General features: G+C 38.3%; 1 protein-coding gene across 3 annotated transcripts in view; it reads right to left on the reverse strand.

Moving 5' to 3' along the window:
• LOC100755926 (Kv channel-interacting protein 4) overlaps positions 1-18,013 on the reverse strand; it is a 496,502-nt gene that overhangs the window by 2,786 nt on the left and 475,703 nt on the right. For all 3 annotated transcript variants that reach the window (XM_035452865.1, XM_027386975.2, XM_035452866.1), the window contains exons 5-7: positions 3,611-3,718; positions 1,112-1,216; positions 480-542 (exon numbers count right to left, since the gene is read on the reverse strand). In XM_035452865.1, coding sequence (XP_035308756.1) covers positions 480-542; positions 1,112-1,216; positions 3,611-3,718 — 276 coding nt within the window. The remainder of the gene's footprint in view (positions 1-479; positions 543-1,111; positions 1,217-3,610; positions 3,719-18,013) is intronic.

Below are 18,013 nucleotides of genomic sequence, written 5' to 3' on the forward strand. Positions count from 1 at the left end.
ACTCTTGACCACCACACCACCTCTCTAGCTTCAGAAACAGCAACTTAAATCTATGGTTTTTGTTTTTTTCCCAAGACAGGGTTTCTCTGTGTTACCTTGACTATGCTGGAACTTGCTCTATAGACAAGGTTGGCCTTGAACTCTTAGAGATCTGCCTGCCTCTCCTCCTGAGTGCTGTGATTAAAGGCAGGCACTAACACCACCTGGCATCTGTGCTTTTATTTGTCAGTAATGAGTAACCTCTAAAGGTTTCCAGAAACAAAGGGAGTGTGTGTGTGTGTGTGTGTGTGTGTGTAATTTTTGCCTCAGGTTAGACATGCTATCAAATTGGATGTGCACATAAATTTGCTTGTGTTCATATGGGAAGTTTGTCTCGTTATGCTCAGCTTATGCACTAGATTTACATTTTGCTCAGTTCATAATGGCTGTGCTCACTGTAACTGATGCTAACAAAAGGGATAGTTCTTTTCATTACTTACTTTTTGGCAACTTTCAATGAATTCATCAATGGTAACAACCCCATCTTTATTTTTGTCCATCTTCTGTTGAGAAAGAAAAGAACAAACATTGTGCTAGATTTTCTTTGGATAGCCTCACTGTACCCAATAGATAGAAACAGATAAGAATGTAGCACATCACATGTTAGGTGGGACAATTCCATTCGAGGAGGAACTAGTGACTTCCTACAATGGGGGAGCCAAGTCATCGTAGGTGGTATCCTTTTCCCTGTAATGTGAAGCATGAGTCACCTAAACTGTTTTCTAAATAAGACAGGACTTGCACAGTTCATGGAAATGTAGTATCTTGGTTTTTTCACCTGTAAAATGGGAGAGTAGTGTTGAGAATTTGTTATCATTAAGGTTCTTGTGGTAATTTCATGAAAACACTTAGGAAATAAAAGAATGGATTAGTCAGGATGTAGTCACTCTTCTGGAATTACAATTGTCTTTAATAATAAACTAAGATACTCAAATTATGAAATTAATGTAGTATGTGTCCTATTGTTCTATCCCTGTGAATATTCTTTCCATTTTTTTCCATCAAGGTGCTTCACAAGTATTGAGAAATCTATTCAATCTACCCTACACCCAATCACATCTTTCATTCCCACCTGGAAAAATGTCTCCACATGCTGTCGGGGAGCATCTTCCTTGAGGACAGGATATGTGCATTTCCCCATCATGTCATATATTGCCTTCATTATGTCCAGCATTTCCTGAAATGGAAAGACACTCAAGTGTGACGAAGCCCATCTAAATGCATTAGGAGATTCTGTTCATAGTGTTCCATTTGCTTGTTATGAGGTGCCTTTGATTTGCCAGAAGCCAACATCAGCCCAAAAGCATTGGAACCCAAATGTAACAGTCAACGATGAGATTTCAGTTTTGAAATGAAGTAGATTCCACATATTTCACTTGGCTGGCAGAGGAATAGTCTAGTTTAATGCTTTAATTAAAAAATATACAGAGAGACTTAGTTTTACTGAACTATTACACATTTATTGATTTCTGCTTATTAGAAATATTTTTCATTTAATATTAAAACGAACTATTCATTAATTAAAAAGGTCCTTGGAGTTATTTTTACCCTTCTTTTTTGGCATTAAACTGAAGAAGTCACATAAGACTATGAATTCAAATATTTTAACTAGGAAGCAGCTTAGCATTTTGTTAGCCTTTAAAGTAAAATCTATTTTATGTCATGTCATTTCAATCTTACCGGAGGAAAAATAATATCTAATTTTTCAGATTTTGACATAAGTCACACCCTAGATTAGGCAGATGATACAGTTCTATTTGTATTTACTTTTGATGTGCATGGATTACATGATGAACAAGTTTGTAAAAGTAAGTGAAACTTTAAATACTGTTTCTAACATAGGTAAGTAGTAAGATAGAAGCAAAATGTAGGCAGGATTGATGAGCTGTATTAAACAGAAAAGGATAGAACATTAGCACTGTATTCAGTTCTCAGCATTGAAGGAAACAAAGAATGGTTCAATTGGGAAGGGCTACGATTATTAATGTTCTCTAGGTTCCTCAATATTATTGAGGTACCTAGATGTAAGCATGAGTTTTCTGTTCTGGTAGGGGCCATCACCCTGTTCAGCCCCAAATAATACACGGACACTATATTAGTTATAACTCTGTTGGCCAGTGACTAGGGTTTCTTATTGTCTAGCTCTGTCTTAATTATTAAGCCATCTCTATTAATCTAAGCATTTCCACATGGTCTTACCCGAGGAAGAGTCCAGACCTGTTACTCCTCTTGAGTCCTGCATCATGACTGATTCTGCCTAGTCCCATCTATCATGCTGCCTCATTGGCCACAGTTCTTTATTCATCAACCAATAAAAGAAACATATGTACAGATGACATCCCTATAACCTAGGAGGCAATGAATATTCATGCTATACCAAATATGCAAGGAGTAATTCTCTTCATGAAGTCTTAAATTTAGCATCCTTGATGACACCTAATTTGACCCTATGTATCCTCAGCCCAAGACACAACCAATGACTAATCAATCACTGGTGTCCTGGCACACTGGACCTGTGTTCTGTAAGTCATGTTCATGTCATTGGTCCTGAATCCTTTTCCTCAAATGGGACTGTTTGTTCAAACCTTCACTCTGAGGAAGACATTTATGCAGAGAGAAACACAGGCCATGTGACCATAAAGTATGCCCAGGCTTCCTGCAGAATATTCTTTCAATTTTATTAGCATTCTACACCAAGGGTGGCTAATTTCCCTTATCCTTTATCTATTGCCTTCTCTCCCGCTGTTTTAAATCAATAAAGTAGAATTTTATTTTGTGATTGTCTTTCATTATTATCTTACCTCCAGGTGTTTTTGATTGAGCTCACCATTGTCCTTATCCACCCCCAAACAAGAGAAGTACCTGGTAGCCATTGGGTGGTATTGCTTTGATGTCTATTGATTTTCTGGGGGCCCTTTTCCCTGAAACTATTGTCCACCTGAACTGAGAAGGGCTCTGCTGATGGGGGATGTGTTGGCCAATGGACAGGCAGGATGTAACCAGGTAGGAAGAATAGGTGGGGCTACCATACTAAGAGAATTCTGGGAAGAGTGAACCGAGAGTGAGATGCCATGTAGCTGCCGGGAAAGCAAGAGGCTTAGGCATTGCTAAGCTAAGAACATATGGAGATACACAGATTAATAGAAATGGGTTAATTATTAAGAGAGAACGAGACAATACAAAGCCTGAGCCATTGGCCAAAGAGTTTATAATTAATATAAGCCTCTGTTTGCTTATTTGGGACCAAATGTCTGTGGGACCTGGCAGAACAGAAACTTCCATCTATATTGTACCACTCACTCCCAAGGATCCGTGCTTTCCCCCATATTATCAACAGGCAAAAAGGGAATATGATATTGATTTGTTTCATTTTTTCTTTGAAGATTTACTACAAATAAGTCCTATCTTTTGCATTTTTTATTAGAATGTATCACATTTCTACCAACATCACATAAAATATTTTTGATTTCCTAAAATGTGATTTTTAAAGTCATCATCGAAATTGTTTAATATTTTGAAGTTAAATAAAAACTATCCCAGTGCATAGCTAAATTGATGTGCCATCTCTTACTTCTTTAGTGATGTAGCCATCTTTGTTTATGTCATACAAATTAAATGCCCAGTTGAGTTTTTCTTGTACTGTCCCTCGAAGCAAAATGGAAAGACCTTTGATGAAATCCTAAAAAGCAATACAAATAGAATTCAGAATTTGTAAAAGTCCCTCTTAAATAATGATAGCAAAATTAACAGCCCTCTGAAGTTTGAACATATTTCCATGTTCAAAATTCACATTCCAAATTACTAATATGTACTAATATGTTTTTTAGTCTTTAGTTCCTCAGGATTCTTTGTATGACCTATGCCCCACCCTTAGATATTTTCGTCTAATTAGAAATTGAGTTAAATTAACCACCGGACTGGAAATTGTGCCTTTATGCATGAATATCTACACAGAGCTTGTGCATGTATGCGCGCGCGCGCGCGCGCGCACACACACACACACACACACACACACACACACACACACACCACAAATTTAAAAGAAAAAAATAGCAAGTGTAAGAAATGAATATTGTCCATAGAAGCAGATAATTTGTGCTCTTTAAGTAGAAGTCGAGTTATAATTGGCATGTGGGCAGTTGCAAAAAAAAAACAAAAACAAAACAAAACAAAACAAAAAAAACAAAAACCTGGAGACACAGTGCCTGGATTCAAACTAGCATCCCTTTGTCTCTAATTTCATAGCTATAAAAATGAGGACAATATCTCCCTCATAATGTTATGATGATTGAAAGGGTTAAGATACTTTTAACAGTCCCTGGAGAGGGCATTGACTATGAAACTGGTTTTACTCTGTGGAACTCTCTAATGTCTAAATGGATTTGATTACAGTGAAAGGGAACCAGGTTAACCTGAAAAATATTCACATGTATTTGTTGTTATTAGAAAGTATAGTCAATATTACAATATGATAAACTCAGGAGGGACAATCTCTTGTTAGAAATGAAAAAGTGCAGGAAATCCACAATTTACCCTTTGGGTGAACTTGAATTCTGTCTCTGTTTATGCATTCCATCTTTTATAGCTGTTTTCCTGTCCTAGTTTTCATATAGTGGTTTTCTTTCTTTGGTGGTGCCTTTGAGGCAGTTAGCATACATACAGCTCATAAATTAAAATTTATGTCTGGTGGAAAGTCCTCCCCTTCTCAAACTGAAATTATCTATCTCTAATCAGCAAAATTTGTGACTATGTATGACATATTTATTTATATGTATTCCCCTTTTCTTTATATAAATGATAGCTTAATATGCCATTCTGAATTTAATGTTTCCTCATTTGTCCTAAGTGAAATAGTGAGAGACCATTTAGCACAATGAGAACTCTTGTTGCTTGCCTCCTTAGTAAAAGGGATAGTGCTTTTGGATATGTTTATATTTAGTGGTCCATGCAACAATAGAGAAGCCCAATATCATCCCTGGCTCTAGTGATAGAACATGACCTGGCACCTCTAGCCAAAACCATCAGATTTGTGGCTGATACAGTACTAAACCTAGTCCAAGTCTAAGAGTGATTCTGAGGTTCTTGGACTCCTGTACAGAATGCTAGTAAGGGTGGAGGTGTTCTTCCCTGCATGATAGGGGCAGTCAGTCACAAAGTCAAAGGGCTGCTTCTAGCATCTTGCTAATAAAATGGGCCACCGTTAGTGTGCAGTCAGAGCCTTTTCTGGTCTCTTCATTCCTGTGAGCCGATAATGATCACCCCTTTGTCAGCAGTTATTCTATGATTTCTGATGTTATTAGGGAAAAGCACTCCTTTCACGCATACCTTCCTCTTAAGTTCTAAGCATCTTGAACAAATTTACACTAAACAGTGGGTATGTTTATGGGCCTTTGGCTGGGAAAAAGTTTCCTGCCCTAACTGTGACAGGGATGGGGGAGAACAAAAGAGCCTAGGAGTAAAACTATCTTTTTATTAAGATAGGTAGAGTTAAGCCATTTTCAACAGAATTATTGTTCTTTATCCTGTGTCATAAAGATGCCTAAAGGGGAAAGAAGTAGAAAGTACAGCTGACTACCTCAACTCCCCCAGTCAGTTTCTGCTGGATGTTTATAACAACACTTTCCTGTGTTATTTGTCGTTATACTTGGATGCCTTGCCCAAAGGATGCTGTTCTGCCTAAGATTCTCTATCAGGAAATTCAGTTTGCCTGCCTTCATGAGGCTTCCTCAGTTGATTTCTGCTGGAGGCTTTTAGAGCCCAGTTTGATGATATTTTGATTCTGTCTGTCTGTCTCTCTCTCTCTCTCTCTCTCTCTCTCTCTCTCTCTCTCTCTCTCTCTCTCTCTCTTGTTTTATATTTGGCTTACTCTCTACTTGATAAACTGCTTGATAACTGAAAGTGTGACTATTGTAGATCCTTCTCTGAAAGACAGAGAGCAAGGTCTGATGTGTTAATAACTTGGTCTTGCTCAATAGTGGCTGTTCTCTTTCATCTGACAGCCCTTTAAACAGTTTCTCAGGACTGGTTAATATTACCTGAGCATTAGTTATTCTTATTTCTATAAGTCAGAGACCGCCCCCCACCCGGCTGAGAATAACCCATTTGAAGGTAGTTACAACCAAGTCCAGATGGGAGACATTAAATAACTCACTAAAGGTTACAAAGGTGACAGCCTCTGCATAGAAAGTCATTAATATACTTGTGTGTGCTGTTTTGTTTTCCTTACATGGTTTTGTAGGTGCTTTATTGATTTTCTCTAACATGACCTTTTAAGTAGGTCAAATTTCCACAGTTCTTGTACTCTTACTTAAAATATTTGGAAAATTAAATTTCAGGAGCTAACTAAAGTTACAATTGCTTGGGAGTAAAGATATCAATATGTATACAATTATGTCTGCATATCCATATATTTATGTCCAGATATATGTATATGTTTCACAAGATTATAGCCTGATGTTATCCTATAGATGTGATGAGTTACTTATTTGACTGAAACACAGTAATGTCTTGTTTTTTTTTTTTTCCCACCATAATGTTATTTGGGAATTTCACATAATGCACCTCTGTCGCACTCACTTCCCTGTCCTTCCAGGTCTTCTTCCCCGAGTTTCTTCTCCCACATAAAAGAAGAAAAGAAGTCTGATTTGTGTTGCCCATATACTCACAGGAGCATTGCCATTCCCCAAGTGGCCAGCCCTTTAAAGAAAACTGAGTCTTTCTTACATGCAGCCACACTGAAAGTCATCAATTGTGGAGAGCTACACTTCAGCATCCTTATCACAATTGTGTTTCTTTTATTTATTTAAATTAGAAACAAGCTTGCTTCACATGTGAATCCCAGCTCCCTCTCCTTCCCCTCCTTATCACAATTGTTAAGAATTCTCTTTGACGGCTTCCTGTCTAGGCTGTTGCTTTTTGGGGATGGGTGGTAGGGGATAGAGGTTGTCACAGAAGCCTTCTATCTCTCTCTCAACTGTGAGTCAGCAGTCATCAATACCACTGCAAGAGTAGCTTCCTTGCCCTTCACAGTCAGTGAGAGCATGGATCATGGACTTCCACATGGTTTCTGGCCACAGCACAGACCACAGACATCCACATGGCCTCTAGAGTCAGCATGTGTCATGGTCTTCAGCATGCTGTTGGGTCGCAGTATAGATCTCAGACATCAACATGGCCCTCTGTGACAGCGCAGGCCACAGACATCAACACGGCCTCCAGGGCATGGGCCACTGATACCAATATTGTCCCTAGCTGCAGTCCTGCCCATGAACATCAACATGGCTTCAGGCAACAGCACAGACCATGGACATCCACATTACCTTTGATGGCAATATAGATGACGGACATCAACATAGGTTTCTGCAGGAGCACAGACCACAGACATCCACACGACCTCTGGCCACTGACCACAACAAGGTCTCCAGTGGCACCTTAGACCATGGATATCAACCCTCAGCTGCTGCATGGACAATAGACACAGTCATGGTCCTCAACTGCAACACAGATCATGGATATTCACGTGGCCTTCAGTGGTAACACTGGCCACGGATATCAACACAACCCCCAGCAGGATCCCCAGTAGGACCAAGGACCCCAACATGACCTCAATGACAGCATGGGCCATGAAAATCAACATAAGCTCATGAACTCCAACATGTACCTTGGCAGCAGCCCAGACCACAGATACCAACATGACCTATGGGGTAGCATGAACCATGGAGGTCTTTTGAGGAGGTCCAATCCAAAGAAATGAACCATTCTTCACCTCGGACATCTTGACATTTCTCAGAGTCAGGTGATCATGTGGGGCAGCATGCTCAGGGACTGAGTCTACACAAGCTGCAGCGTGTGCACACCACCCTGCCTCCCCTAATGTGTAACATGATCCACCATTGACCTTCTCTCACACCTGTCACCGCCATCTCTAGTTTCACTTCTCTCCAGGCAGCATACACTTCTCTGTTCCTCCATCGTTTCCATCTCTCCATTACATACATGTTTGATATAATGACATTGAAAACATTGATGAAATGACATTGATTTGTGTCATGCAGTATATTTATATAGTTTTCCTTCCCCCCACCCAAAAAAAAACAGCTTTATGTGCAAATATTCATTGCAGCCAGTCATTGGTCTGATTCAAGGTTTCTGGTTTCTGAATTACTATAAATACTGAACCATTACTGAGGTTCATCTCGGATATCCCGCTGTTGCCCAGGGTCACAATGATCTTGCAGCTAGGCAGGGAATCAGGAGGCAGGTTCCATGAGAGCTCCAGGCTGCCACACATCTCAGCCTTTGTGCTTGCAGCCTGCAGGCAGCACCATTGCTCATGCTCTCAGTCTCCCAGCAGGGCAAACAGGGTGGGCTATAGCCACAGTGGCTTCATGCTGAGGGGTTGGAGGGCGGTATTCAGTAATGACATCTGGTTCTGCAGGATTAGCTCATCCTTGTACTCAAGCAGTTTATGGATGGAGTTGATGTTGGGTTGGACCAACTCAAAGTGCTGGGTCTCAGATTGGATGGCTGCACAGCTGGTCAGCTTTCTTGGGTCTTCCAGGTGGCACCTGCCTATGTGGTCCTTCCAGGTGGAGTAATATCTGTTTAATAATTAGTGCCTTGAAAAATGATTATAGCTACACCAAAGTAAATAAGAAGTTCTTTGATTTAACCTTGCTGGTGACCTTTAAGTATCTGATAAATGTTAAACAATATCAGCTGGATGTTGGGGGCACATGTCTTTAATCCCAGCATTCAGGGAGGCAGAGGCAGAAGGATCTCTGTGAGTTTGAGATCAGCCTGGTCTACAAGAGCTAGTTCCAGGACAGTCTCCAAAGCCACAGAGAAACCCTGTCTCAAAAAACCAAAAAGAAGTAAACAATATTATAAATATGTGTACAATAAATATAATTACAAATATAATACAGAATCATAAAACTACTGAAAAATACTCTAAACACATGTAAGTCTAAATATTAAATATTTCCATTCTTTATCTTCTCACATATATCTGAGCATATATTGATAATAAAAGCCATACATATGATCTTAGATATATTATAGATATTGTATAGATTTTATGTCATATTCATATTTAAATATTATCTATAAAATAGTGCACAATATCTCCTTGTTGCATTTTAATATTTACTAACCACATCACATATTATTTGGTATGTTTAATTTAATATCACAAGTATTTTGTCACATCACTGAAAATCCTTCATGACATCATTGAAGTAACTGTCATTGACTCATAAAAAATGTATCAAATTTACCAAAAAGGAGTAATTTTCTGATTTGAGGTAATAATGTAGTCACTTGTCTTCTGAACATTTTGAACCACAGTAAGAATCACATTTTAAACTTTTTTTAAAAAAAAGATTTCTTTTTTACTCTATGTATATAGTGTTTTTCCAGCATGTATGTCTGGGCAACACTTGCATTTAGTGCCTTTTTTGGAGGCCAGAATGGTGAACTGCATCTCCCTGAACTGGAATTACAGACAATTGTTAGCCCCATGTGAGTGTTGAGAATTGAATTCAGTCCTCTGGAGGAGCAACCAGTGCTTTCAACTGCTGAGTCATCTCTCCAGCTCTAGGACTCATGTTTTAAATGGCAATCCACCACAACACGGGGAGATAAAAACACACACTAATGGGAATGTAATTTTATGCATCTATGGACCCAAACTTGAAGTAACTGTGATGATACTCTCCTTCCATTTTTCTCTCCCTATTTTTTTAAAATGTTATGCTCACTGAACTCTAATTTCAGTACCTCCAAAGCTTCAATTTGAAGTTTGCACATTGCATAGTGATATGGATAGAAAACTACTCACTTCATTACTTCCGCTGTTGGATATGTAAAATAATTAAAATGTTTTCGCTTTAGAAATGATTCTGCAGCAAACCTTTTCCTCTGTTTCTCACAATCCTGTCTTAGATCCATAAGGAAGAAGAACTAGTGGCCAAATGGCCCTAAGACACAGAAATTGAATGTAGTAATGACTAGTGATTGTTAATGTATGGGGCTGTCTGGTTGAACAGTACCCTGTGTTGGATAATGCCAGCTGCTCATGTCGCCTGAGGAATACATACTGTACTGTTGTATTTACTTTGTAGATGGGTGCTCAGGGATGTGACAGAATCACAGCACAGAGCTTGGAGCAGCAGTGTTGGAAGCTGAAACAGACTTCCGATTTAAATCCCAGGCTTCCCTTTAGCTTGGAAGGAAGCCGAGGCCTGTGGTCATGTAGTAGCATATCAAGCTACAAACATGTGCCTCACAATTGCTGCTGGCTCTGTAGGAGAAATGTGTGGAGTGATGTGGAGGAGAGGCTCCACTCCATTTCAGTTTCTTATGAGTGACGTTGCAGAACATTTAGAGGTGTCAAGAATTCATAATTTCATTTTATTTTTATTTTTATTTTTTTGCATGTGACATGCTTTCTCTGTGTAGTCCTTGTTGTCTTGAATCTGGCTTTGTAGAGCATGCTGGCCTTGAACTCACAGATCTACCTCTCAAGTGTTATAATTAAAGATGTGTGCCACCATCACCCAGCAGAAATTCATAATTCTTTACATGAAAGAATATATAAATTAGAAAACAGACTTTTAAAAAGTCAGCAGAATCAAATTGTGTATATACATGCTGATATAAATTCGATTGGAAGGTAGTTAGTTATATGTCCAGGCTGAGAGCCACTGATATTGATTTCAAATAGTGGAGACTGAACAGATTGTAACCAGGACCCTTGACCTCACTAGCACTGAGAATGTTTTGAGTGACATAATTTCCTGTGCTCTTTAGATGCACATTTTAGTATCAACCCCTTTAAATGGAGGTAAGTCAAAGGGACAGCAGAGCCAAGTGAAACATTTCTTCTTGGTTTAAAATATAACAGTATGAGCAATATTATAAGTAGGGTCACACCAGCTTTTAATGCAAGATATAAAATAATAAATACCCTTGAGCCCATAGTGCTATAAATAAGTGTTGCATTTATTTATTACTGACTGGAGATGGAAGGACAGATTGTCCATGTAGAGTTCCAAATAACTAAGTTACCTCCTTTGCTGCCCTTACATGTGGCTTCTGCACAATGACTTCTTTCTAAAGAGCAGTGTTTTGCAAATGGAGAGACACAACTCTACGAAACTTGACAAATACCATTTTAGGCAGTCAGACAAGGTCAGTATCAACAATCATAAATCATTCTGACAGTCTGAACTCATTCTATGTGATGAAATAGCCCTCTCCCTCTGCACTCTTGCTTTCCCAAACCAATAACCCCAATTTAATCATTAGAGAACCATCATACAACTCCGAAGTGAAGGACATTTACCAAATACCTGAGCAGTACTTCCTCAAAACTGTCAAGATGTTTACAAATAAGGCAAGCCGAAGAAACTCAGTGTTAACAAGAGTCTAAGGCGACATTATGTCTAAATGAAATGTGGCCCAGGCTAAATGAGATGTAATCCTAAATGGGGTACTAGGTCAGAAAAAGGACATCTGGGTAAAACCCAAGGAAATCTGAATATAGCATGGAATTTAGTTAATAATAATGTGTCCATTCATTAGCTGGATTATTAACGTATTAGTTCATTAACTGCAATATTTACTCTACTAACTTAGGATGTAACAGAGGAAACTTTATGTCACATGGGATTTCTGTGCTATCTGCATTTGTGTGTAAGTGTAAAACATAGCTAATATTAAACAGTTGATATAAAATGAGCTAAACAGAAGAGATTTGTCACCAGACCATGGGAACAGTTGCAGATATTTGTGTGTATATTTCTCTTGTTCTGTTATACTCCAGTGAATATGAAGGCCTTTGCCATAAGGGAGTCATAGGACATGCACTTGGAGGTGACAGGAAGTGGAGGGGAGTGCATCTGTGCCAGGAGGTGCTGGAAATCTGATGTTAATAAAGGAGAAAGGTAAAGTGATGAGGTGATAAGAAAAGCTAGACTACATGCAACAGGACTTCAGTCCTGGGAAATCTACAGAATGTTTGAATGGGGCCCAGGGGAAGAACCCTCACACTGAAAACAGATGGGGTATATAGAAATTTGTCACAAACTTGGGGGATGCAACTTGCACCAAGAATTGTTTCCTATTTTGTTCACCTCTACCTCGAGCATGCTGAAGAGTGTTTGGCACATAGTGCACTTGATAGATATTCGTTAAATGAATGAGTGAAGTTGAACAGTATCTAGGGATGCCTTCAGTGAGAGCAAAAGCCCCTGGAGGGATCAGAAACAACAATAATAGAATTCTGTACACAGAAGAAAGTGTGTGTGTGTGTGTGTGTGTGTGTGTGTGTGTGTGTGTGTGTGTGTGTGTGTACATGAAAGCCAAAGATGCATAAAGTTGATAAAAATGGAATTCTTTAGCAATGAAAAACATTGCCTTAAATAACTCCCTCCTGACATTTCAAAGAAAATAGTTATGCCATTTAACAAAGCGGCACATCTAGAAAGTTTTCCCATAAATTTAACTGATATTTGAATGAAAATATTTTTTGTCAACACTGAATAACAGAGCTATTAGTTTGGGGTAATGCTTCCACTGTCTAGCTCCAGGGGGTGCCGCTTGTGTCATTTTCCATGAGCACTGGGTTGTCTACAAACAGCATTTCCTTTCAGCTTGAACTCATCAGTTACTTGTAGTAGCAATGTACTTATTTCAGAATTATTCTGACAGAAAAAACATTTAAACTCAGCTTCAATAGCATGAGCTACCTGGGAAATTCTCAGCAATGTGAATTACCTGGAGGTAATAATGGTAGAATTGGGAATTTGGTATAATGGACTGAAATGGGCTTGCTGATTTTCAAAATAAAAAATATTTGGTACTTTAAGGAACGATTGCTGGCTGCTAAGACCTCAGGTTTTAGAGGATTTATCCCTCAGTCCCACTCTCTTATCTAAAAGACTGATTAAATCATTAAGTCATCCTTTCATATATCTTAGTTACTTTTCTGTAACACATAATAAAGAGTCAACATCTTTCATTTTCTATTTGATTTATTTAAAAATGAGGAACTTAAAATACATATTGGGAAGGTGGGAGAGATGCTGAAAGTTAGTGCTAAAATTTATTTTAGTATATCCTGCTGTAAAAGCTTGAACTAAAGTAACATGAATATCTATCTATCTATCTATCTATCTATCTATCTATCTATCTATCTATCTATCTATCATCTATCTACTTCATCTGGCAATTCTAATGCTTATCTATATCATCTACCCATTTATCTATTATCTATATATCAAACATCATCTATCTTTTTTTCCTGTGTTTCTTATTTGAATTAGAATCAAGATTGTTTTACATGTCAATCCCAGTTCCCTCTCACTCCCCTCCTCCCCTACCACGCCCCCATCTAAAACCCTACATATCACATATCCTTTCTGCTCCCCAGAGAGGGTGAGGCCTTCCATAGGGTGTCCTCAGAGTCTATCATATCCTTTGGGAATGGGGCCTAGGCCCACCTCCGTGTGTTGTGGCTCAGGGAGAATCCCTCTATGTGGAATGGGCTCCCAAAGTCCATACCTATGCTAGGGATAAGTACTGAAATACTACAGGAGGTCCTATAGATTTCTGAGGTCTCCTCACTGAAACCCACGTTCACGGTGTCTGGATGGGTCCCATGTTGGTATTCTACTATCTGTTTGGGGACCAAGAGTTCCCCATTGTTCAGGTCAGCTGTTTCTGTGGGTTTCACCATCCTGGTATGGACCCCTTTGCTCTTCATTTGTCCTTCTCTGCAACTGGATTCCAGTACAGTTCAGTGATTAGTTGTGGGTGTCTGCTTCTACTTCCACCAGCTGCTGGATAAAGGCTATAGGATGGCATGTAAGTCAGTCATCAATCTCATTATCAGGGGAGGGCATTTAAGGTAGCCTCTCCTCTGTTACTTAGATTGCAAGCTGGTGTCATCTTTGTAGATCTCCAGGTATTTCCCTAGTGCCCCATTTCTCTGTGAACCTAAAATGTCTCCATCTATTATGGCATCTCCTTTCTTGTTTTTTTCTATTCTTCCCCCGACTCAACGTTTCTGCTCCCTCATATCCTTCTCAACTCTCCACTTCTCCCCTTCTCATTATCCTAGCTCGCTCCCCCCTCCTCCCGTGCTCCCAATTTTCTCAGGATATCATGTCCCTTTCCCCTTCACCAGGGGACTATGTATGTCTCTCTTAGGGTCCTCCTTATTTACTAGCTTCTCTGGCAGTGTGGATTGTAGGCTTGTAATCTTTTACTCTATGTATTAAATCCACATATGAGAGAGTACATACCATGTTTATCTTTTTGTGATTGGGTTACCTCACTCAGAGTGGTTTCTTCTAGTTCCATCCATTTTCCTGCAAATTTCAAAATTCCATTGTTTTTTTCTGCTGTGTAGTACTCCATTGTGTAAATGTTCAGGAAGCAGTCTCCTGTACCAATTAATTCAAGAGTATTTCCCACTTTGTCTTCTAATAGTTTCAGTGTGGCTGGATTTATGTTGAGGTCTTTGATCCATTTGGAATTAAGTTTGGTACATGGTGATAGACATGGACCTATCTGCAGTCTTCCACATTCCAGAATCCAGTTATGCCAGCACCATTTGTTGAAGATGCTTTCTTTATTCCATCATAAAGATTTAGCTTCTTTGTCAAAAATCAGGTGTTCGTAGGTGTGTTGATTAATATCAGGGTTTCCAACTCTATTCCATTGGTCTACCTGTCTATTTTTTTGCTAATACCAAGCTGTTTTCAGTACTATAGCACTGTAAAGAGCTTGAAGTCAGGCATGGTGATGCCTCCAGTAGTTCCTTTATTGTACAGGGTTATTTTGGCTATCCTGCATCTTTTGTTTTTCCATATGAAGTTGAGAATTGTTCTTTCAAGGTCTGTGAAGAATTGTGTTGAGATTTTGATGGGGATTGCATTGAATCTTTAGATTGCTTTTGGCAAGATTACCATTTTTACTATGTTGATTCTACCTATCCAAGAACATGGGAGATCCTGCTATTTTCTAGTATCTTCTTTAATTTCTTTCTTTAGAGACTCAAAGTTCTTTTGGTACAGGTCTTTCACTTTTTTGATTAGCGTTACTCCAAGGTGTTTTATCTTGTTTATGGCAACTGTAAAGGGTGATGTTTCTCTGATTTCTTTCTCCACAAATGGATCGCCTGTGTATAGTAAGGGCTACAGATTTTTTTTTTTAGTTAATCTTGTATCCTGACACTTTGCTGAAGGTGTTTATCAGCTGTAGGAGTTCCCTGGTAGAGTTTTTCAGGTCATTCATGTAGACTATCATATCATCTGCAAATAATGAAAGTTTGACTTCTTCCTTTCTGATTTGTATCCCCATGATCTCCTTTTGTTGTTTTATTGCTCTAGCTAGAACTTCCAGGACAATATTGAAGAGGTATGGAGATAGTGGACAGCCTTGTCTTTTCCCCTATTTTAGAGGAATATGCTTGAGTTTCTCTCCATTTAATTTGATGTTGGCTGTTGGCTTGCTATATATTGCTTTTATTATGTTAAGGTATGTTCCTGTTATCCCTGATCTCTCCAAGAATTTTATCATGAAGAGGTGTTGGATTTTGTCAAAGGCTTTTTCAGCATCTAGTGAGATGATCATGTGTTTTTTATTTCCCCTCAGTGTGTTTATATGGTGGATTTCATTGATGGATTTTCATATGTTGAACCATCCTTGCATCCCTGGGATGAAGCCTACTTGATCATGGTAGATGATTTCTCTGATGAGTTCATGGATTTGATTGGCCAATATTTTATTGAGTATTTTTGCATCAGTGTTCATGAGGGATATTGGTAATGTAGTTCTCTTTCTTAGTTGTGCCTTTGTATGGCTTGGGTATCAAGGTTATTGAGGCCTTGTAAAAAGAGTTTGGCAATGACCCTTCTGCTTCTATTGTGTGGAATACTTTGAGGAGAATGGGTATTAGCTGTTCCTTGAATTTCTGGTAGAATTCTGCACTAAAGCCATCTGGCCCTGGGTAATTTTGGGTGGGAAGACTTTTGATGACTGCTTCTATTTCATTAGGAGTTATAGGTCTAATTACATCGCTTATCTGTTCTTGATTTAATTTTGGTAGGTGAAATCTATCCAGAAAATTGTCCATTTCCTTTAGATTTTCAAATTTTGAGGAATACAGGTTTTCGAAGTATGACCTGATGATTCTCTGGATTTCCTCTGTGTCTGTTGTTATGTCCCCCTTTTCATTCCTGACTTTATTGATTTGCATTTTCACTCTCTGTGGTTTGGATAAAGGTTTGTTTAACTTGTTGATTTTCTCAAAGAACCAACTCTTTGTTTCATTGATCCTTTGTATTGTTCTCCTGGTTTCCACTTTAATGATTTCAGCCCTCAATTTGATTATTTCCTGGTATCTGCTCCTCCAGGGTGTATTCATCATCTGTCTTATGTATCTTCTATTTATCTAGCATCTAGCTACCATCATCATCTATTACCTTAATCAAAGGACACTAAAAGCTTCATCAGGGACTACAAAATAAGAGATAATTTATTACTTATATACTATAAAATACAGTGAAGGGGATTTGGGATCATCAAGAATTAAGTTCCCTTCTATTGTGCTGAATGGTCTTCTGACACACTTGATCTTCTGTCTCCACAGAGGACATTAGATGGAAAAGAATTCCCACTACTCTCTGTCCATAAAACCTGAGTTAAACTCCACCTCAGTGCAGGAGAGACTGGGAACAGCAATGGCCACCAGCTGTTGTGGCTCTTATCATATTTTGTTTAACAGATATAACACATTTGATCATAGTTTACTGTAGACTTTGTTGAAGATATTAATAGTATGCATGTGCTGTATGTATATATACTATCTATTTGCTATCTAGTCATTTATGTTGTTTTAATTCTAAAATATGAAATCTCTTTAATGACAAAATTCAGCCACTGTGGGGATTTTAGGTGTGACATGTATATGAGATTGGAGAGCTATATGTGTGCCAACCACTGTTTGAGGACAGGCAGTGTGAATTTGAATCTTGAGTGTTATATATTCTAACTATGTAAGTACGGCAGGATACCTAACTTTTTGACTCCCTTTTCCCATTTCTAAAAGGAGATAACCATAGTACCTAGAAGTGTTACAGAAGTTAATATTATATAATTAACTCAATATAATGCCTAAAATAATGAAAGCTAAATAAGCATGAGGTTATTATATCTTTGAGTAGCTATTGTTACTAACATTTAATCACTTAATACAGTGAATTCTTATTATAATGAGATAAAAATCTGTCACAATATCATAGAGTAGGCATCTATGCCTTTGCCTGAATATGTTTAAAGATTCTAGATTGCTGTGTAATCTATTGTAATGTGATTATAAATGCCAGAATTAATTGCTTTTATTAAAAAACTCCTTAAGTAATAAATTCTATAGATAAAATCTAATAAATATTGAACATTTACTTGGTGCCAGGCTCTGAGCCAAACTCACCACTCCCATTATAACTTTCCCTTTGTATGTAGACTTGTGAATTTCCATCACTGCTGGTGTTATAGTGATATGAATATTAAGGCCAAGAGGGTCCCACAGCCACTTGGTAACAAGAAGGAGGGTGGATCCAGTCATAATAAAACCAGGTCCCCTCTGACTTGTTCATTCTGTGGTTCACCTTTAAGCAAATGCTATAAAGTTTCCATTTTCCTTTATCTCAAATTCAGAATGGTCTATGCTGTTTTTCCCAGGATGCTGTTGGTTTTTGTTATTAAAAATATGTTCGCTCCCAAGCCATTTGTATCTATTAGATACCTTTAAGGTAGTTAGTTAAGTTAGAAATATAACCACAGTAGCCTAGTTTAAAATTTGATTTTCAATCAGTATTTATTGACATTTAAGAACTTAATAGTTTATATTAAAAATAAAGGCATTATATCAGTATCCATATCTCATATAATTTTCACAACTAAT

This window comes from Cricetulus griseus (genome assembly GCF_003668045.3).
Source record: "Cricetulus griseus strain 17A/GY chromosome 1 unlocalized genomic scaffold, alternate assembly CriGri-PICRH-1.0 chr1_1, whole genome shotgun sequence".
In the NCBI taxonomy this organism is placed as follows: Eukaryota; Metazoa; Chordata; class Mammalia; order Rodentia; family Cricetidae; genus Cricetulus; species Cricetulus griseus.